The 23,714-nt window shown below is 41.7% G+C and overlaps 1 protein-coding gene across 1 annotated transcript in view; it reads right to left on the bottom strand.

Moving 5' to 3' along the window:
• LOC117469920 (A-kinase anchor protein 6-like) overlaps window positions 1-21,820 on the bottom strand; it is a gene marked incomplete at its 5' end in the record, with an annotated part of 28,366 nt that extends 6,546 nt beyond the window's left edge. Inside the window, 4 exon segments of the mRNA XM_034114393.1 lie at window positions 3,529-4,668; window positions 6,185-9,088; window positions 20,503-20,655; window positions 21,737-21,820. Coding sequence (XP_033970284.1) covers window positions 3,529-4,668; window positions 6,185-9,088; window positions 20,503-20,655; window positions 21,737-21,820 — 4,281 coding nt within the window.
• Between the last annotated feature and the right edge of the window lie 1,894 nt (window positions 21,821-23,714).

Genomic DNA, 23,714 nt, shown 5'->3' with positions numbered 1-23,714 from the left:
CAAATGGCACTGATGGAACCAGATGTACCCAAATGTGCCGAAAGCTTATTCCGCCTGGAACTTGTTTTTGCTAAACCTCTCTAAAAAGGTCACATTTAACTTGTTTTGCCTCAATCTTGATACAGGGTACTTATTATATGTTATAGTTTGGATTCATAAAGCTTGTAGTCTACCATCCCATCATTTAAGGGTGGTTTTCACTATAAGTAATGTTTTTTCTTTAGGCGGAGGTAAGAATTTACCTTTTTTTACTATGTTCCATCTGAATTTACTCTGACTGAGAAAAATCTATATTGATTCTGACACTTCTACATCCAACTCACAGATGTAACCTTGCTTTGATAAAAGAAATTATTCATATAACCCTTTTAGAAGTGAAGTTGTAGTCATTTGTTTTGGGCATGTCATTTTCGAGCCTGAAACCTGAAAAACAGGCTCGGGGCTTAACAGGTTGAGTCACATGAAGGCAGATCCATGATACAGCTGAACATAAGGAACAGTATTTCCTCAGTGGGGAAGAGAGAGTAAACCAGAGAGACAACAAAAGCATAAATCAAAACAGCATTATCGGGCTGAAGCGTTGTTTGTCTTTGTTTTCTAATCGGCTTGTTCTTCCTCTCAGCCCAAACTGATGAAAAGTTGCAAATTAATACAACGAGCATCAGGCCGAGAACAATCCTCTCGCAGCTCCACCCCGTCTCTTAATTGGTTCACGACTAATCGCTTTGTAAAGACTTGTGTAGCTATTATCGCTCCCCATGCACCCAGCACACACACACACACACACACACACACACACACACACACACACACACACACACACACACACACACACACACACACACACACACACACACACACACACACACACACACACACACACACACACACACACACACACACACACATGCCAGAGTGACTGCACATGTGTTAGAAGAACATCCACCCCCATCTTTTCTTTGGGTCTATTTTTGTAACGCTATTTTAATTAATTTATAAGCTAATGGGAAAACAATGTTTACATGTTGGGACAGAAAAGCTACTGCAGGTTTGGTGCCATACTGTAAGTGAGTCTCAAATGAAAATAAAACCATTACTACACCATTAGAATCTCAAAAGTGCAAAAGGAGAAATCCAAACTGAACATCAGTGAATTCTCAAAAACAGAATACAAAAATACACCATCAACATTTTAGGAAGATATGTCTTTTTTAAATCTCAAAATTAATTACTTGAAAAATACCAAATAATGAATCCCAGAAAAACGAACAATGACGCCTTCTTGGTCACCTTTGTGGAATAATAATTGATTTTTTTAAATGCATCAAATCTAAGTAAACATTTTTTTAATTTCCAAATGTATGAAAACCTCAAAACTATAGAAAATATTTCAAAGATAAATCGAAAAAAAAATGTCTTCAAAAATACATTACAATACATTAAAGGTGGGGTAGGTAAGTTTGAGAAACCGGCTCGAGATACACTTTTTGTTATATTCCATGGAATGCTCTTAACATCCCGATAGCAATGAATATCTGAAGTGCTTTGACAAAAAATCCATAAATAAATATCATCTGTGGAAGCTGTAGTACTGTAAAAAGCACGACCAATCATCTGAGCCGGCCCGGCTAAAATAACTGGATGGCCTACCTGCCTGTCAGCCTTCCATCTGTGCACAAACTTATCTCGTGCCCTCATTGGTCATGTGCGCGTTCGTGTGTGTTGGAGGAGGGGCTCTGTGAGGAAGATTTTCTCCGGTTGTGTATTTTCAAATTCTAGCGCACTCGAGCTGGTTTCTCCGAAATTACCTACCCCACCTTTAATACCAGAAAATGCACAAAATGACACGTTCTTAGTAATCTGTTTGGAATCATATATATCTTTTAAATGCATTAAATCTAAATTGCTTATTCAATCTGAACAGCAGGATCCCGTTTGCATTATCGAAATGTGTGTAACATCCAATATCATAAATCTACTTTATGTGAAATCTGAGCCACTGTCTGCTTCAAATAGATGCATGTAAACTATTTATATCGCAATACTTAAGTGTTTGGATATTTTATTACACCCCTAGTTCATTCTGTATACGGTGTTATTGCTGTGGGGTGCAGAGGGCCAGAGATCTGTCCGAGTAATGCCTCTGATCAACCACCTGAAGATGCTTTAATGGGGTGTTTTGCAGTAAAAGTCTTATTTACTGACACTTTAAAAAGCACAAAGCTCACATTAACATCCACTGTGAGGAAAACACGGCTGCTCTGCACTACATCACAACCTCCTCAGAGCAGCCGTGTTCCTCTTTGAGAGAGTACAAAAGTTGCTAAACAGAGGAGGCAGCAAGGTTGCAGACACGGTGAAAAAGAGTCTAATTTGCATGAGGAAATAGAAAACTTAGAAACAGCACAAACACGCTAATTCAGCGATGAGGTGAATTGAACGATCACTGCGAGGGAAAGCTCTTCGCTGATGAATCCTAATGAAATCTGACTGATAGTAATTATGCTGATGTTGTTCTGTGGACCTTAACCTTTTAACTAAAAATCTGAGAAGTCTGCAAATCCCCTCTTCCATTAACACCTGAGGGAGGAGAGGGGAGGGGGAGGGGGAGGAGGAGAGGAAGAGGAGAGGAGGAGGGGGAGGAGGAGGAGGAGAGGAAGAGGAGAGGAGGAGAGGAAGAGGAGAGGAGGAGAGGAAGAGGAGAGGGGAGGGGGAGGGGGAGGAGAGGAAGAGGAGAGGAGAGGAGAGGAGGAAAGGAGACAAGATGAAATGAAAACAGGTGAAGACGAAGAGACGGTGAGATGAAGGTGAGGAAAGAAGAACAAGGGTTCAGTAAACTAATCTGAGTATTAAAATATAAAAGTAAATTACTTTCCGATACTTCTGGATCATCTCAAAATGAAATGCAAGAGAAAATAAATATCAATAAGATGTGTTTTACTTCAGTGAGTTACATAACATCGTAGATCAATGTGACCTTAGGAAATAACAAGCCAAGATATTTGGGATCAAAAGTGTTTCCTTTTTAAAAGTAAACACAGTGTTTCTGTGAAATGCATCAGGGGTCAATACTGCATTTAAATATATATATATTTTAAATAAGTAGAATGAAAGTAGCCAGGACACCCAAAAGAAAATGCAGGCAGCATTTCAACCTAATGCATATTTCTATATTTTCAAATGTTTTGTAATCCCCACAAACGTACCAGTAATCTCAATATGTTGTTTCTTTACGTACATCTTTTGTATCCTAGATGATGTAATCCTGTTACTTCCCAGGCATGGATATACAGTAAGACATGATATCAAGTACAAGGATGAGTGTGAAGGAGAAGGAAAGGAAAGATGAGGTTACTCATATCTGTCTGGCCTTAGAAATGTGAAATAAGAGAAAGGTACAGCGGCCTCATTACATTCATCCCCTCTGTGGGGCTCGGCTCGGACTAATACCTGGAGTAAGGAGGTGAAGTGCAGTATCAAGGCCTGCATAATGTCCCCAGATAGCAGATCAGGCGTGGAAACACTCACCTGTTTCTCCGTCACTGTTTTCCCTTCCTGCTGCGAGCCGTTCCTCCCTCTCCTCACCCGTTGAGTCTCCACCTCTCCTCGCCTCTCCCCCTCCTCCCTATCTGCCTCTTTCATCAGCGAGCGGTTAATTTTGGGATTAATACGCGTGGTGGTGGCGGTGGCTGGCTCTTTTGAGGGATTTGTAGCGGAGCCGCAGACACTTATCTTGGTCATTACGGCGCCCATATTGGATTTGAGCGTTTTAGTATCTGCCAAACATTCGTCTGCGGAGGAGTCTATCGGGCCGACACGCACCCGGGGATTAAGATAAGGAGAGCCCTCATTACGACTCCGTTCCTCTCGCGGCAAGATGACACTCGTATTGGCCACGACTTCTTCTCCTCCTCCAGCGATATCACAGAGGAGGTTCGGGTCCTCACCTCGCTTCCTGTCCCCGGTGAGAGGAAGGGAGGAAGGGTTGTCGGCTTTTGGTTTGGAGCCGGGCCCCTGGAGAGAGGAGTAGCTGGAAAGAGAGCAATGAAAAGGATCCAGGATGGAAGAGAAAGTTTCCTCTGTGGATCGTTGGAAGTACAGGTGGTCTCTATCTTTTGAGGGAGACATCTGACTATCACCTGGTTTGTCGTTGAGTTGTTGTGAACGAGGCAAGCTAGCTACACTGTTCAAATCGTAGTCCAAAGAGGGTAGAAAGTCCAGGTGCTCCTTCAGTAGGAAGCGCTGTGGTTTCTTTGTGAGCTCCATGCTGTAGCAGAGAGGCGGGCCCAGGTACACCTCCTCCGTACAGGCGGAAAACAGCGTCTCCTCGTCTCTAAACTCCGGGCTAGCAGGCAGAGATATCGAAGGGCTTCCCGACTTCAAATCCAGAGCACAGAAGTTTTGCCTCGATTCAAAGGCGGGCGACGTTTGCCTGGAAGACGGGGCTGAGTTGGACATCTGCTGCCTGGTGCTGGTGAACAGGTCGGGGCTGTGGAGGCCTTGTGTCGGCGTCACGTACGACGGGATGTTGTACGGAGTCGGAGAGGAGTTCCTGTCCTCGGAGCATTCGCTGACCTCGCCACAGTCGCTGTCGTGAGAGGAGAGAGACAGGTAGGAGTAGAAGTCTCCCTTACGAAGGTGGAGAGGCCGGTGGGAGTGTTCGAGGATCTGAAAGAGCAGGAAAGGAGAACGTTTGGTAAAGAACGTGTCTTCAAGATTCAAGGCTTTTATTGTCATTTGTACATAGCTACAGTGTGGATATGACAATGACAATCTGAGGATGTGCAACACAATACAACAGATAATAGTGCAAGTAAATAAAATAAAAGAGAGTATAATAGAAATAGTGCAGAATAGTCTGACTATATACAAGTAATTGGAATATTGATATAAGTTACAAACAGATGAAAGTTATGGATGTTCTTTCAAAAGTTCAGGTGTTATTTAGCTTTTTATTTAAAGGGGCCCTATCATGCTCTTTTTCAGGATCATATTTCTATTTTCACCCTCTGTCTGAAACCAGAACCCAGTCTGCTCTGATCGGTTAGTTGTGATTGGTCAACAGCTTAGAGATTGTCCCGCCCCTTATCCCGCCTATCGAGTACAATGTGTTGGAGCGCTAGCCAACAGAAGCGCGAGTGTTACATAGTGATGTCACTATGTTCCGGAACTTTGGGATTTTAGCCTTTGGAGACCATTGACATGCACTAAAACGAGAAAGAATAATAGAAAGTCAATTAATTTTTACTTTTGAGGTTTATTATGCACTATGCCTTTACTGTAAACATTGTAAATATCTCTCCTACGGAGCATATAAAAGTTTGCTGATTCAAATTTGGCTTATCTGATTGGAAGGACTATGGAGGACTATGGATAGAGGGAGGTTAATGGGTTACAGGTCAAAGAATATGAGTGTTGATAAAAATATTGAATTGACTTGAGTTTGATAGTTTATTTGATTTTCTCTACAAATGAAAATAATTGAAGTCAGTGGTATAACTCAAATCAAGAGTTTTGATCACTTAACTTAAGTAAAACTCTTTAGAATAATTAGTTTGACTTAATTTAGTTTGATTAAAGTTATAAATGCAGTCAAACTGTCTTGATTTCCAACTTTTGGATTATGTACATTTATATATTTGTGTAATTTAACACAATTACCAAACCATCCAAGTGTTCATTTGCATATTAAAACGTCTAGTGTATTTATATTTCACACTTTTACAAAAGAGGGGGAAAAGTTTTCTGCCTGATTTCTTTTTCTTTTCAGACATTAAATGAAGACTGGAAACTGATTAGCTTTTAGATTACTTCACTCGCAAAGGATACTCAAGAAATTAGTCATTACATCCTAAAAGTTATGATCTGTGATGCGATTTATTGAATTACTCCAACTCAGTGAACAAATTAACTGAAATAACTTTTTGCTATACTTTTGGATTCATTTGTCCTCAAAGTGAGCTGAATAAATGAGGTCAAACAGGACTTCAAGTGCTGCAAAATATCCAATATTTGATTAATTTATTATCAACGTCTGCAGCCATACTGAACTGTTCGTTTGATTCCTGTTTCATTTGCATTTTCATTATAACAATTTGCATGTTTGACTTGGAATGAAATCCACAACAGACTGATTGTTTTACTATTATTACTCAATTGGACTTCTGTATTATTCATTCTGTACCTTGTTTCTGATCTTTGAAGATGCAGGACTTTGGTCTCGGATGGACCGACCGTCATTCTGGTTCGGTTCTTCCGACTGGTTCTCTTTGCTCTTCAACGCCAATGAAGTCATGTCAATAATCTCCCTTACGAAGTCATGCACGTTGTCTGTCGTTCCCTCCTCTTCACTGCACGGATGGAGGGAAGAGGGCAGGTGGTTGCAGCCGGACGAGTGAGAATTGTGCCGTTTTTTAGGAGGCCGGGACGACTCCTTGTCTCGAACTTCCCTCTTCGTTTCCTCCGTCACGAAAGACGAGAACTTGAACTTCTCCTGACTGGTGATGGCTTTCCGCCCCTTGGTTTCTGGCCTGCTGTTGTGCAAGGCATCCTGGGATATGCAGTTCTCAACAGGAGAAAGGGAAGGAGGCGTTGGGATGGAGGAGCTTTGACAGGGCAGCTCCCCTCTCAGTTGTCCGACTAAAGAGGAAGCATGCTTGGACAGGAAGGGATTGAGGTCGCAGGACGGTGACGGAGGAAGCTGCTTCGTGGCTTCTGCTTTCATCCAGTCGCCAACATCCTGGTCTGCCTCCTCTGTGTTGGCGAACATGTAAGACTCCCTCAGTGACTCGCCTTTCTTTGTGAACACACTGGACTCCTCTCTAAGGAGCTCGTCATCCTCATCTTTCCCTTTCAGACTGCTCTGGTCCACGTTTCCGTTCTCCACGTCGTCAACAAACTGGCTGATGTAGCTCCTTGTGGCGTTCCTACGATTCTTCTCCTCTTCTTCCTCGTCCGTGTTGTCTCTTTTCGTTTTGTTGTTGCTGCTATTGGTGTTGTTCTCTACACATTTGGAGCGGTTCTGGAAGCAGTGCTGCTCTCTGTTTTGCGCGGAGGTGAGGTTGGTCCCACACTGCAGCTCATCCCGGAGGCCTGCCTCTGTCTTAGAGCAGGAGGAAGATGAGGACGTTCGGGGAAATCGGAACCAACTCTGCAGCTCCCTCTTCATGTACTCCAGCCCCAGAACGTACGACCCCTCCATCTCCTCTTCGTCATCATCGTTACCAGACGATGCACCGCTCAACCTCTCCCCTTCTTCTTCGTCCTCTTCATCGCGAACGCCCAGCTCCTCCTCAGTGAGTGTGAGCGTGGAGGAAGACAGAAGGTCGCTGTCGTCCTCGTCTTCATCTGTGCACGCTGACTTACAGGAGACGTTCACGACAAGACTCAAACTCGCCGCATCTGCTTCGTCCATCCCTTGCGCTCCTCGGCCGTGCCCCTGGCATTGTTTCCTGTAACAGCAGGGTCCCGAGTTGGCGTTGGGGGCCATTGTGGGATCCAGGAAGAGATGGCGTTGATTTCTGAGCATGGCACAATCCTCGGACCCTAAAGAAGAGTCTTCGTTGCTGCTCAGCTCCGTCAGAGATGCTGTTGCAGAGCTCTCGTTGATCAGGGATGGCGGTCCTTTCCTTGAAGATCTTAAAATCCCAGAAAGGGGGGAGTGGCGACCACCGAGGGAGGGCGAGGCAGGGAGTCTGCTTCTCTGATTGGAGCTGCTCCGAAGCGTCATGTCAGAAACACTGCGGGTCATATTCGCCACTAGAGGACTCTGGATGTTCTCCAGACGTTTCAGGAGATCCAGAGTTCTTCGGCTCAGCTCTCCAGAAGACGGTTCTCCTTGCGCACTTTTGTTGTTCTTCTCCTTTACTGGTTCACCTCCTTCTATCTCTTTGCTGTGCCCCAGATCCAGCTCCCCGAGGCTGGCCATGCTTCCCCCGGTATCTTCACCGCTACGACACGGTATCAGGCAACTCTCCAAAGAGGCGCTACGATGCAACTGGTCTTTGGAGGGAAATAACTCCCCACCCAGAGCCAGAAGGGACTCCAAGGAGGAGCTCTGAGATAATACTGGACTGGATGTTTGGCGGCGGAGAGCAGGAGGAGTTCCTGTACCGTTAAGATCAACTTTGAACCCCGTGAAGTCACTGCAGGACGTAAAGTCAGGTCCTCCAACCTCAAAGTCCGAATCAGAGTCTGCAGGAGTCAGGATTCCTCGCCCGTTGATTAAGATCTCAACCGCCTCACCTCTCCTGTGCTTCCTCCTCTTATCGTCCTCTCTGTTTCTTTTGATTTCATCTCTTCTCCAGACTTTCTCCTTCATACTTTCCTCTCTCTTGGTTCTGTGGTTGTACCTGGTGCCACCGTCTTTGTGCAGAACCAGATGACTTCCTTGTACAGATTCATACTTCCTTTGCTTCTCTTCGTCCTCATCTCCTTCTCCCTGATCCTCTTCCTGGATTTCGGAGTTTGTTGTCGTCGTCTCCGTGTCTCCGGTATCACTTACGATCCCACTTTCGCTTTCTGACCGCCGACTGCCTGCCGATTGACCGCTTCCTCTACCACTCTCCCCATCCCGGTATCCGACGTTTCCTCCTTGGCTTGGTGGCATCAAACCACCCAGGATGTCCGGCAGGGATTCGATGGAGGAAAACGAAGAGTCCTTACTCAGGCTCTTCAGCAGAATGTGCTGTTTCCGTTTCCCTGATTTGGTTTTGTGCAACATGGAGGAAGTAGAAGGAAACTGAGGCTGTCTGTATAACTCCACACTATGGAGGCTGTACACCTGATATACCTTATTGTTGTTAGGAGGAAGAGTCACATGGGTCATCATCTCATGACTCTGATTGGCTGTGACACTGGTACGATTCCCATTGGGTTGATTCCCATTGGATAGATGGCCGTCCAAAGGCAGATTTGGTTCGAAGGGGAGGTTGTGCATGAGGTCAGGATCTTCTTCTTCTTGTGGCTCTGTGATTGTCATATCAGTTTCATCCCATTCCCAGGAGTCATCTGGAGGCGGGGCCACTGGTGGGAGAGGGCTGATCTGATGGAGGTCAACTAGACCTGGTTCCAAGACGTTTCCAGGAACCTGTAGAGACAGAAATAAAGAAAAAGACATTAAAACATGGTTTAAATTGTTGAGCAAGGATAAGGCTTAGCTGCCGAAGGAAATACCATAAACCTCAAAGGACGGAGGATTTAATCCTGCAGTCTAACTTCTTGTCTCTTTTACTCACTCTTGCTAGGTTTCTTATCTACTTTGTAAAATGGCAAAAACGAAAAGGACAACAGGGTAATAAAAGATGATTATTCTGTACACATGAAGACAGTCTGTCCTGGGAGACTAAGTCCATTTTCTGATGTAAAATTCACTTGAATGCAAAAACAGTACATTACTTTAATTTCTATTAAATGTTGGGGTTATTCAAACGTTTTATATATGCTTTTGACTGTATATGAAGGTCTGATGGAGGATAGTATGGTACTGTTGGCAAGGCTTTCAAAGTCAAAGTCAAAGTCAGCTTTATTGTCAATAATTCTACATGTTGTACATCCAGAAATCTCGAAATATCGTTTCCCGCAGTCCTACAGTGTGACATATATACATCAAACAAAAAACAAAAAGGGCCTAGATAAACATGGTATACATTAAACAAAACAAAGGGCCTAGATAACCGGGGTATACAGTTTAACATGTTAATAATATAATTTAAGTGTTCAAAGTACAGTTTCAGTGCAGTAGCATGGGAGTGAGTTAGGGGGTTAGAGTCCAGGACCATTTGGGGCAGGGGAGAGAGGTCGGAGGCAGGGTGGAGAGTTCAGGGGAGAGATGTCAGAGGGCGGAAGAGATGGAGGGAGGGGAGAGAGTTCAGCAACCTGACCGCCTGGTGGAGGAAGCTGTTGCCCAGCCTGGAGGTGCGCGAGCTGAGGCTGAGGAACCTTCATCAAAGGCATGTACCATATCTCCAAAATATCAGCTTTGAAGGAAAAAATAAAACCTAATTGCTGTACAATGAAACCTTACAGTGTTATGTCTCCCTCTAAACGCCATGATAGCAATGTTATAGAAACATGTGCAAATTGATCATTTTAATCTCTTAGCAATAAACAGCTAGCTTCCGTCCCACTGCTCCAAGTCATATAAAACTAGTTTAGGAACATCAGAAGTTAGTATAGAAATGGAGCACTAATACATTGTTATTGCAAGTTGTTATCTACAATATAGTGTCAATAGTGTGATTTAAGTTGAACCCTCCGATCCAAAGCAAGAGTCAGCATCAGGAATTTCTCGATCAACAGTTTCCAGCACTGGCTATTTGGCCGGTTACCAACAAGAAGTTATTTCCTGCTTTTAAAACATGTGTTTGAAGTCAATTTGGCCACCAGGCACCAGAAGTCACCCCCCCCTCCTCTGCCATGGGTCATACAAATAGCCGCAATTCAGCTGTAAAGTGTTTCAAAATTATATAAATTGGATGAATTACAGATATAAATAATATACAAGGTTCTTCGTGGGTCATCAAATACCGGATTTGATTGGATTAGGCTGATTGATAGCCCTTACTCTGCGTGCTGAATGTGTTTTTGAATGCGTCTGCAGTAGCAAAAAAAACCCTGTTCAGTCATTACCCCCATCTCCCTTATCAGCACGAGGGGAATAAACACAAATCTAATAGAAATTCATTGCACAGAGCCATATCCACACACACACTCACACACACAGAGCCAACTAGTTTATTAGATTAATAGGCTATGAATGGCTAATACGAATTACCCCCCTCTCTTGTTAACGAGACGCGGAGCAATTTGTATAATTATGTCTGTGGAAGGGAAGAATTCCTGTGTCTAAGCATATTTTTAGACAGCCGAGCTTTCTGAAGGCTTTTGATTACGTATTTACTTTGGGGTTTTCAGCGCCGTGCTCTTCCTCTCAGAAGTCGTTTTTGAATAATTCATCGCTTTGTTCCAGAGCCGGAATAATTTGTGTTGAGATTTATGAGCAATTGCTTTCGGGGGTTGGGCTGATTTTACTCTTTTTGAAATGATCACAGGACGTGTTTTGTCAGAGCCGGCGTCAGCGTGTCTCTTTTCAAACGGAGGCCGAATACAAGATTCTCTCAGAGAGGCGATTTCCCAACACGTCTTTTTAAAGAGTTTGCTGCCAAAACAAGAAACACAACATCTGAAGAAACATCACCTATACTCCCTGTGTTTGATCGCTCAGCATCTCATGCACTTTAAATGATAATATCGAGCCAGTACAGTTTAATGGACTGGATTTTAAATTACGTTAAACTTCAATCTGAACAGGACCATTTCTGAAGTCCTGTTTCTGGCATTTTACTAGAAATTAGTAATATGAAACAAGACATAATTAGACAGATTGCTTCTCAAGGATGAGGGAAATTACACATGCTTCAGGGGATTTTCTGAAATGTATTGATTAAGGACTCAATAATTGCCTAAATGAGTGGTTAAGACGGAGCTTTCAGCGCTGTGGGAGGTGGTGGAAACCAACACACAGCATTTCATATCAAAGAGTAAATGTGCCAGTAAAGTCTTTCTGTTTTGATTTGTTATATTCTGTCCAAGAAATAAACCTAAAGACGTTAGAAATTGGATGTAAACCAACGTATAGAACCTGAATATCGTCCTATTTGTACTTCCAGGTATTATAAAATGTTACGTACTGTTTGTTTCTCCCATTTTTAAAAGACAACGTTAAATAACTTTAAGCAGTATGTCTAGATTTTTTTCTTTCCAAGAGTGCACACCAGTCTAGTTTCTTTCTATTAAAGAGGACACATTACAGTATGCTCATTTTCAGTGATCGACAGATACATGATTTGTCTTCTCAGAGCTAAGTTGGTTGACGAAAGCCATTTTGTTCAATTAAGGGTTCATCCTCTGGGGAGCAGGGTTTGGTCATGTCATGTTAATCTGCCGAACAACACGCTGACATTAGAACCAGGTCAAAATAAACTGCTTTCCGGGTTCCTTATTGCAATTTTTCTGTCACTGTTATGATTGGCTGTGAATATCTATATTTATTTTGAGAAAGAGGCAGGTAATATAAGATTATTGTCTTCTCCCTGCTCCTTTTTGGGGTATGGTGTGTTTATAGAGACGTGTTTTGTAAATAATTGTTATATATTAAAGTTCCCCTATGATACTGTTTTTCATCAATATATCACAGGTCTCAGATATATCCAAAGCCTGTCTCTGATTGGCTGAAACACCAAACAGATCATTGCAGCATTACCCATAACCCCCTCTGTTTCAGCCCTGTTTCCAAAGTGCTGATTCTCTGTCTGTTACTTTAGATGAAAATAAGGAGCCCCTCCCCACGCCCCTCTGAGAGAGATTTGGTTACAAAGAACTCAATGGTGCTCGAGGAGGAGATTCAGGTGATAAGGGGGGGGGGGGGGGGGGGGTTACCTTGGTTGCTGATTGGCTAATGGTTACACAAGACAAAACATCGTTATGACATCATCAAGTGGCCAAAATCTGATCAGTTCATTTTCAGACAGGTTTTTATAGAAATGGATCAGAAAGAGAGAGAATCTTTGTTCCTGAAACTTTCAGAGTCTCTTTCCACAGAGGGGACACATGTTGATGAAGAAGAGACATGAAGAAGAGGGGACACATGTTGATGAAGAAGAGACATGAAGAAGAGGGGACACATGTTGATGAAGAAGAGACATGAAGAAGAGGGGACACATGTTGATGAAGAAGAGACATGAAGAAGAGGGGACACATGTTGATGAAGAAGAGACATGAAGAAGAGGGGACACATGTTGATGTAGAAGAGACATGAAGAAGAGGGGACACATGTTGATGTAGAAGAGACATGAAGAAGAGGGGACACATGTTGATGAAGAAGAGACATGAAGAAGAGGGGACACATGTTGATGTAGAAGAGACATGAAGAAGAGGGGACACATGTTGATGTAGAAGAGACATGAAGAAGAGGGGACACATGTTGATGTAGAAGAGACATGAAGAAGAGGGGACACATGTTGATGAAGAAGAGACATGAAGAAGAGGGGACACATGTTGATGTAGAAGAGACATGAAGAAGAGGGGACACATGTTGATGAAGAAGAGACATGAAGAAGAGGGGACACATGTTGATGAAGAAGAGACATGAAGAAGAGGGGACAAATGTTGATGAAGAAGAGACATGAAGAAGAGGGGACACATGTTGATGAAGAAGAGACATGAAGAAGAGGGGACACATGTTGATGAAGAAGAGACATGAAGAAGTGGATTTTGCATAATAGGGGACCTTTAAGTTGTGCATACCATAAAAAACGGAACAAATAAAAATGAAATGATTAAACCCACATGAACTCTACCTGAGTCTGGTGTTTACAGTCTCTGTTTATCGCCAGCTGTTGACAGTGTGTGTGTGTGTGTGTGTGTGTGTGTGTGTGTGTGTGTGTGTGTGTGTGCATGCGAGGAAACCTGTGCTGTGTTTTTTTTTGGGGGGGTTGAAAAGCAGGAAACTTTTTTTCCCATTAGCTCTGGTTTGACTGCTCCCATTTGTTAGCATAGCATCTGCTGGAAGGCCCAAGGAGAGCGCAGCTATCTAGCAGCGTCGGGGTGATTATTCATGTGGCTGCGCTCCTCCAGGACTCTCTGCTGGATCTCTGCCGTACCAGTTGTCAAAGAGCTGAGGGAGATTCAAAATGAATAGAAGCTCGCAGATAAATCACCTCTCCATGCTGAGTGGAGGAGAAGACAGGCTGCTTTGAATGTAATTGCAAAAACTGTGAATGAAAACCTCCATATGTTGCTCATAACTCCGCTCTATGTTTCATAACGTCGAGGAAAGTGTTTCTAAAAAATATAATTTCCATATATTATATTCGACTAACAGGTATCGGTGGAGCTTCATCCCCACAAGGGCTTTCATTTAGAGTCTTTTACATCGAATCTGAGATAAAACGAGACCCTTCCTCTGTTTTCTGAAGAGGATGTGGACAATGCCACGGATACAAAATAACATCTTCAATAATATTCTGAAAAATGTATCGATTGCTATTCTGTTAACATTATTACACTGTTATTACACCTGTATTACAGATAAATACATCCCATAACACTGCGTTATTACACCCATATTACACTGTTATTAGACCCCTTTTACACTGTTATTACACCTGTATTACACTGTTATTACACCTGTATTACACTGTTATTAGACCCCTTTTACACTGTTATTAGACCCCTTTTACACTGTTATTACACCTGTATTACACTGTTATTACACCCATATTACACTGTTATTAGACCCCTTTTACACTGTTATTACACCTGTATTACACTGTTATTACACCTGTATTACACTGTTATTACACCCATATTACACTGTTATTAGACCCCTTTTACACTGTTATTACACCTGTATTACACTGTGATTACACCCATATTACACTGTTATTACACCTGTATTACAGATAAATACATCCCGTAATACTGGGTTATTAGACCCCTTTTACACTGTTATTACACCCATATTACACTGTTATTACACTGTTATTACACCTGTATTACACATAAATACATCCCGTAATACACCCACAATACTGCGCTGTTACACCCATAATACACTGGGTTATTACACCCCTTTTCCACTGTTATTACACCCATGTTACACCATTATTAGACCTATATTACACCCATACTATACCCATGTTAGAGCCATATTACACGGTTACTACACTCTTATTAGACCCATTTTACTTTGTGCTGTATCCATGCACTTGTGGGGATACATAAAGTTGCATTTAACTGAATTAGACTCCAACGGAAATCATCAAAGCACCTTTTTGTTGTTGTGAGTTGTAGCTCAGAATTAGCCTAGATGTGTCGAACAAGGGGCTGTTTGATATGGGACTCCCTCTCTGGTACATTCACACACACACACACACACACACACACACACACACACACACACACACACACACACACACACACACACACACACACACACACACACACACACACACACACACACACACACACACACACACACACACACACACACACACAGAAGACAAATAACAGAGGCCAGACACCCTGACCTCGCTGCCTGGCTGGAGAGTAATTTCACTTCTTCTGGAGATGGGAGAGGAATAGAGAGAGAGCGGGAGTAAAGTGCGGGGAGAGGAAGAAGCAGAGAGGCATATATCTGGCTGCTTTAGCTTATAAATGAACACTTCTGCTCCGTGATAAAACGATTGTTCTCTCCTGGCCTGTGTGTGTGCGTGTGTGTGTGTGTGTGTGTGTGTTTGAGAGAGTGTTTGTGTAAATGAGTCTGCTTACTCGAGTACAAATAGCTGCTTGTGTGCTTGCTTCAACTGGCTGATGTTTTAAATGTAATGGTTTCTGCGTGTAGAAAAGGAACCTGTGCATGTATTACTGTCCAAACACTGTATGTGTGTGTGTGTGTGTGTGTGTGTGTGTGTGTGTGTGTGTGTGTGTGTGTGTGTGTGTGTGTGTGTGTGTGTGTGAGAGAGATTGTATAACAAAGGATTGCACGGTGAACTCGACTACTTTGCAGAGATGCTTTAAATACATAATTGCCTTCAACTTTAATGTCAATTAAAAGGGAAATACAGTATTCTGCTGATGTTCAGGTTTATATTTGTATTTGGAGTAAAAAAAAAAATCTGAGAAAAAAGTCAACAATTTGAGAAAAAGTACAAATTTGTCTGAGAAAATAAAATATTTTTTTCTCAGAATTTTGACTTAAATCCCAGCTCTTTATTTTTCTCTGTGCTGCAGCACCTCTTTTCACCCTCTGTCTGAAACCAGAGTCCAGTCTGCTCTGATTGGTTAGCTGGCCGGCTCTGTTGTGATTGGTCAACCGCTTAGAGATGTCCCGCCACGTACGTACAATGTGGAGCTAGCCAATAGCAGCGTGAGTGTTATGTAGTACAAAGTGATGTCACTGTGTTCTGGAAATTCAAGATTTTAGCCTTTGCAGACCATTTACATGCACTAAAACCTGTATCACACACTACAGTAGAGGGACAGCCACAAAAAGAGTAATAGGGCGTCTTTAAATCTAAAATTGAGGTTGTCGCCTCTGTATTTAAATATTTACTTTAGCTCTCTGTCCCTCTCTCCCTCTCCTCCTCCTGAGCTCTTAACACTCTGCTATCCGTCAATTAATTGCTGGCAATCAATAAATCCTCCCAGTGTGTGTGTGTGTGTGTGTGTGTGTGTGTGTGTGTGTGTGTGTGTGTGTGTGTGTGTGTGTGTGTGTGTGTGTGTGTGTGTGTGGTCTAAAATGCACATTACACGTGTCTCCAGTTGCATTTATGTAAAACAATATATGCATGGAAGTCAGTGCCACGATGTGTGTGTTGGCTAAAGATTTACCAGCTTGTTATGCTTGGGTAAGTGACTGTGTGTGTGTGTGTGTGTGTGTGTGTGTGTGTGTGTGTGTGTGTGTGTGTGTGTGTGTGTGTGTGTGTGTGTGTGTAAAACCCTTGACCTTTTATTCAAATGCACTCCTCCCTCTGTCTCTATAGAACCATATTCATCAATACAAGAAATCCATAACAGCTTAATTCTGCAGCACGTATCATCAGCTGGACGAAGCACTCAGCTCTCTCTCCGTCTACTCTACTCCTTTCGGACGTCTTCCTTACGAGCGATTTATTTCCACACAGCGCTCGTTTCTTCCCGTTTGCAGACGAGCTGCTCTGAGCTGTCATCCTGCAGCGAGTACACCTGAGAAGCTGAAGGTTTCTAATGAGACAAACCGTTTGGCAACAGAACCATTCTGCACCCGTGAAGCAGCAATATAATACCCATATTACACCGTTATTAAACCTGTATTACACCCACATTATACCCATATTATACCCATGTTATACCCATGTTATACCCATGTTATACCATTATTATACCCATATTATACCCATGTTATACCCATGTTATACCATTATTATACCCATATTATACCCATGTTATACCCATGTTATACCATTATTATACCCATATTATACCCATGTTATACCCATGTTATACCCATGTTATACCATTATTATACCCATATTATACCCATATTATACCCATGTTATACCCATGTTATACCATTATTATACCCATATTATACCCATATTATACCCATATTATACCCATGTTATACCATTATTATACCCATATTATACCCATGTTATACCCATGTTATACCCATGTTATACCATTATTACACCCACATTATACCCATGTTATACCCATGTTATACCATTATTACACCCACATTATACCCATGTTATACCCATGTTATACCATTATTATACCCATGTTATACCCATGTTATACCCATGTTATACCCATGTTTTACCATTATTATACCCATATTATACCCATGTTATACCCATGTTATACCCATGTTATACCATTATTACACCCATATTATACCCATATTATACCCATGTTATACCATTATTACACCCATATTATACCCATGTTATACCCATGTTTTACCATTATTATACCCATATTATACCCATGTTATACCCATGTTATACCCATGTTATACCATTATTATACCCATATTATACCCATGTTATACCCATGTTATACCATTATTACACCCATATTATACCCATATTATACCCATGTTATACCATTATTACACCCATATTATACCCATGTTACACCCATGTTATACCCATGTTATACCCATGTTATACCATTATTACACCCATATTATACCCATGTTACACCCATGTTATACCCATGTTATACCCAAGTTATACCCATATTTTACCCATATTATACCATTATTACACCCATATTATACCCATATTATACCCATGTTATACCCATGTTATACCATTATTACACCCATGTTACACCCATATTATACCCATATTACACCCATATTATACCATTATTACACCATTATTACACCCAAGTTACACTCATATTATACCCATAATACACCCATATTATACCCATATTATACCCATGTTATACCATTATTACACCCATATTATACCCATGTTACACCCATGTTATACCCATGTTATACCCAAGTTATACCCATATTTTACCCATATTATACCATTATTACACCCATATTATACCCATATTATACCCATGTTATACCCATGTTATACCCATATTACACCATTATTACACCCAAGTTACACCCATATTATACCCATAATACACCCATATTATACCCATATTATACCCATATTATTCCCATGTTACACCCATATTATACCAATGAAACAGCAATATTACACCCATATTACACTGTTATTACAATCATGTTACACCATTATTACACCTGTATTACAGCCACATTATACCCATGTTACACCCACATTATACCCACATTATACCCATATTATACCCATATTATTCTCACGTTACACCCATATTATTCGCATGTGAGCGCTCGTTTCTTCCCGTTAGTAGGCGAGCTGCTCTGAGCTGTCATCCTGCAGTGAGTACACCTGAGAAGCTGAAGGTTTCTAATAAGACAAACGTTTGGCGACGCAGCCGTCATGGCGGCAGACACGCGTGCTGTTCTGATATGCAAACTGTCAAAATCTCATTTGCCGAGTTCCTTTTGTTTGCCGAGGAGGTGGCAGAGGAAACATTGCTTCTGTGACACTGATCGCACCGGAGAACTAACAGATTAGTTTCTATCAACTGCCTCTGTTCCACTGATGTAGAAACGCACGAAGCCTCAGCCTCTGCGGGTTTAAAAGTCCAAATAGAAAGAGTTTTGCTCTGACAGTGACAGAGACAGTTAGTCTGGTGGGAGATCAGTCCATTGTACCATCCATCTTATCAAAACAACAGCTGACCAGCTGACCAATACTTCTGGTGTGTATATTATCCATGTATATAAAATCACCTCTCCATGCTGAGTGGAGGAGAAGACAGGCTGCTTTGAATGTAATCGAAAAAACTGTGAATGAAAGCCTCCATATGTTGCTCATAACTCCGCTCTATGTTTCATAACGTTGAGGAAAAAATATAATTTCCATATATTATATTCGACTAACAGGTATCGGTGGAGCTTCATCCCCACAAGGGCTTTCATTTAGAGTCTTTTACATCGAATCTGAGATAAAACGAGACCCTTCCTCTGGTTTCTGAAGAGGATGTGGACAATGCCACGGATACAAAATAACATCTTCAATAATATTCTGAAAAATTAATAGATTGCTATTCTGTTAACATTATTACACTGTTATTACACCTGTATTACAGATAAATACATCCCGTAATACACCCATAACACTGGGTTATTACACCCATATTACACCAGTATTACACCGTATTTACATATTCAAGTTTTTGTTGGGTTTTCCCTTTCCTGTAGTCGTGTCTTCTACAGGTTTTAGTGCACGTAAATGGTCTGCAAAGGCTAAAATCCCAATGTTCCCTCCCTACAGCTCAATTATATTCTTTTAGAGGACTTATACAAAGTTTAAATTGGTTTAAACTTTTAAAGAGATTGCAACAAGCAGCTCCTACCAAAACACAAAAGGCAACAAATGGATCTGGGAAATCATAAAATAAAACCTCAAACTCACTAATCCCCCCCCCCCCCCCCCCCCCCCCTGTGACACTCTGAGGCTCAGTTCATCTACATTTTACTGAATAAACAGAGAATCAGAGAAATTGTGTCTCACTTTACTTTCACGTTAACTTATAAGGGTCATTTTGAAACAGAAAGACTCATTTCTACTCGTATGAAAGTTAGAGCTTTGTGACTCAGTAGATGCACTCTTCACAAAACATCACCACAGCGTCTCCATAACTAAAGCAGCTTCAATCACAGCAGCATCTGTCTGTCACGCTGCATCTCAGCGTCACATCAAACTGTGACGCGCTCACTGAGTGTAACCGAGCGTCAGCTGACGGAAGGATGAAGGATGTAACGTGTACATGTCATCACTCTCTAACCTGCAGTTCTTTAAAACTTTAGTTTGAATGTGTGTTTGGTGGCGTGATCATTATTATTTAGAGTCATTGCGTGCCTATTGATTTGAACACGATCCGTGTATCCATCATTTCCTGGTCTTCTCTAAAGAAGAGGGACCAATGAAAACGTTGTCATGTTGCCGTTGTTCAGCATGGAAACATTCATTAGCTAACAATGACATTATTGTTCTATTAATATAAAGGGAGGTCAGGTACTCTTTAAAACAGCTGCTAGTTATGGGTACTTTTTACTGAAGTACACTTCAAAGCCTCTTTACTTTTACTTGAGTAAAGAAGTTTAGTCAGTACTTCTACTTTTACCATTTTTAAACACGAGTATCTGTACTTCTACTTGAGTAAAGGATGTGTGTACTTTTGCCTCTCTGGGGATTTCTAAAACAGTGCGTCAGCTGACTGCCTGCAGGATGAAGGATGCAGGATGAAGGATGTAAGGATATAGGATGTAAGGATGTAGGATGTAAGGGTGTAAGGAAGAAGGATGTATAGTGTAAAAGTCCTCTCTCTAACCTGCGTCTCCCCCAGCTCTCTCTTCAGGCGGTTCTTCCACTGCAGCGCTTGCATCACGATCGCCTCCCACCTTCTCTCCAGGTTGATTGACAGCAGCTGCAGGGCCTCCCGGTGCTGCTCCGCCTCTGGGCCCACCTCCGCCATGGGGCCCGACTGTCCCCGAGGAGAGGGATTGAGGAAACAGATTTGTCAGAATTATAAGAGCTATTATCATGCTAATCATACGATTGAATTAAGGAACGTACAACTGTTTTAATCCTCTCTTTAAGGTTGAACCGGCTCCTGAGGGGGTGACACTGAAAACCCTTTGGATCAAGAAAGAAATATGGAAAGATAGTAAGAAATGTAAACGCTAAAATTAATATTTGTTTCAGTTTTTGAAAGTAACAGAGGCAAATACTTGGTATTATTTCCTTGAAAATCTAATTTGATGATTTTTACCGAGGGTATGTCACCACAGTATCATTCAGGTAATAAGAAATAAAGGTAATTTAATTGTAAAAATTAAGCATTTATTTTGCATTTTTTAAAGTAAAACAGGCAAATATTTGGTATTCTTTTCATGAAAATCAAGTACAATTGAAATCACGAGGGTACGTCACTAGTTCACCACAATGCATTAAAGTAATATGAAAAGATTAAAGAAATAAATGTAAAAATTAAGCAATTTATTTGCATTTTTTAAAGTGCAAGAGGCAAATATTTGGTCATTTCTTCAAATAATACATATTTTAGTGTTAGTGTATGTTCTCCGCCTGCTCTGCCTTCTAGTGACGCCAGTTTGTATTCTTCTTATATAGATTAGCCTTTTATTGAAATGTTCTTTTAGTTTATTTACCTACCTTTAAATTGTTTTATTTATTTTATAGGTCTTAATCTTTTCATTTGTATTCCTGTTGTACCGATATGTTCACTTTGTTTTTTATGGGGTTTCATATTTGATATTGTTGCATCGACTCAGTCGTCTGTCAGAGAGAAAGCATGATCACACCTTTGACCTCCGTGTGTCTCTTAACCTGATCAAATGTTATATTTTGCTGCACGTACCTTTTAAAGTTCTTAACAAATAATCTACGGGGAATTTCTTGTTGTGTATTTTTAACTTGTGATGTGTCATTTTGTAAAGCGCTTTGAGCTGCACGTGTTGTATGAAAAGTGCTGTCTTAATAAAGCTTTATTATTATGTGGATTACAGAAGTGGGTGTTCAGTTAAAAACCTCTGATCTCCACCCACCTGGCTCTGTTGCAGCAGCTTCTGGCAGAGTTTCAGGACCGAGGCGACTCCTCTGCGACGGGCTCTCACCTCCGAACACAGAGCCTGGAGGGAGACAAAAACGAGGTCAGTGAAATCCAGTAAATGTACAAATTATTATAAATCAGATGCAAACAATGCTCCAGCTTCATGTCTCTTCTACATCAACATGTGTCCCCTCTTCTTCATGTCTCTTCTACATCAACATGTGTCCCCTCTTCTTCATGTCTCTTCTACATCAACATGTGTCCCCTCTTCTTCATGTCTCTTCTACATCAACATGTGTCCCCTCTTCTTCATGTCTCTTCTACATCAACATGTGTCCCCTCTTCTCCATGTCTCTTCTACATCAACATGTGTCCCCTCTTCTTCATGTCTCTTCTTCATCAACATGTGTCCCCTCTTCTTCATGTCTCTTCTTCATCAACATGTGTCCCCTCTTCTTCATGTCTCTTCTTCATCAACATGTGTCCCCATCTTCTTCATGTCTCATTCGACATCAACATGTGTCCCCTCTTCTTCATGTCTCTTCTACATCAACATGTGTCCCCTCTTCTTCATGTCTCTTCTTCATCAACATGTGTCCCCTCTTCTTCATGTCTCTTCTACATCAACATGTGTCCCCTCTTCTTCATGTCTCTATCGTCATCAACATGTGTCCCCTCTTCTTCATGTCCTCTTCTACATCAACATGTGGTCCCCTCTTCTTCATGTCTCTTCTACATCACATGTGTCCCCTCTTCTTCATGTCTCTTCTACATCAACATGTGTCCCCTCTTCTTCATGTCCTCTTCTTCATCAACATGTGTCCCCTCTTCTTCAATGTCTCTTCTACATCAACATGTGTCCCCCTCTTCTTCATGTCCTCCTTCTTACCTTCATCAACATGTGTCCCCTCTTCTTCATGTCTCTTCTTCATCAACATGTGTCCCCTCTTCTTCATGTCTCTTCTACATCAACATGTGTCCCCTCTTCTTCATGTCTCTTCTACATCAACATGTGTCCCCTCTTCTTCATGTCTCTTCTTCATCAACATGTGTCCCCCTCTTCTTCATGTCTCTTCTTCATCAACATGTGGTCCCCTCTTCTTCATGTCTCTTCTACATCAACATGTGTCCCCTCTTCTTCATGTCTCTCTTCATCACATGTGTCCCCTCTTCTTCATGTCTCTTCTTCATCAACATGTGTCCCCTCTTCTTCATGTCTCTTCTTCATCAACATGTGTCCCCTCTTCTTCATGTCTCTTCTACATCAACATGTGTCCCCTCTTCTTCATGTCTCTTCTTACATCAACATGTGTCCCGCTTCTTCATGTCTCTTCTTCATCAACATGTGTCCCCTCTTCTTCATGTCTCTTCTACATCAACATGTGTCCCCTCTTCTTCATGTCTCTTCTCCATCAACATGTGTCCCCTCTTCTTCATGTCTCTTCTTCATCAACATGTGTCCCCTCTTCTTCATGTCTCTTCTACATCAACATGTGTCCCCTCTTCTTCATGTCTCTTCTACATCAACATGTGTCCCCACTTCTTCATGTCTCTTCTACATCAACATGTGTCCCCTCTTCTTCATGTCTCTTCTTCATCAACATGTGTCCCCTCTTCTTCATGTCTCTTCTACATCAACATGTGTCCCCTCTTCTTCATGTCTCTTCTTCATCAACATGTGTCCCCTCTTCTTCATGTCTCTTCTACATCAACATGTGTCCCCTCTTCTTCATGTCTCTTCTTCATCAACATGTGTCCCCACTTCTTCATGTCTCTTCTACATCAACATGTGTCCCCTCTTCTTCATGTCTCTTCTTCATCAACATGTGTCCCCTCTTCTTCATGTCTCTTCTACATCAACATGTGTCCCCTCTTCTTCATGTCTCTTCTTCATCAACATGTGTCCCCTCTGTGGAAAGAGACTCTGAAAGTTTCAGGAACAAAGATTCTCTCTCTTTTTGATCCATTTCTAT

This window comes from Trematomus bernacchii, unplaced genomic scaffold (genome assembly GCF_902827165.1).
Source record: "Trematomus bernacchii unplaced genomic scaffold, fTreBer1.1, whole genome shotgun sequence".
NCBI lineage: Eukaryota > Metazoa > Chordata > Actinopteri > Perciformes > Nototheniidae > Trematomus > Trematomus bernacchii.
Note: the sequence above shows the minus strand (reverse complement) of the source record. Positions and strands in the feature narration are given on the sequence as shown.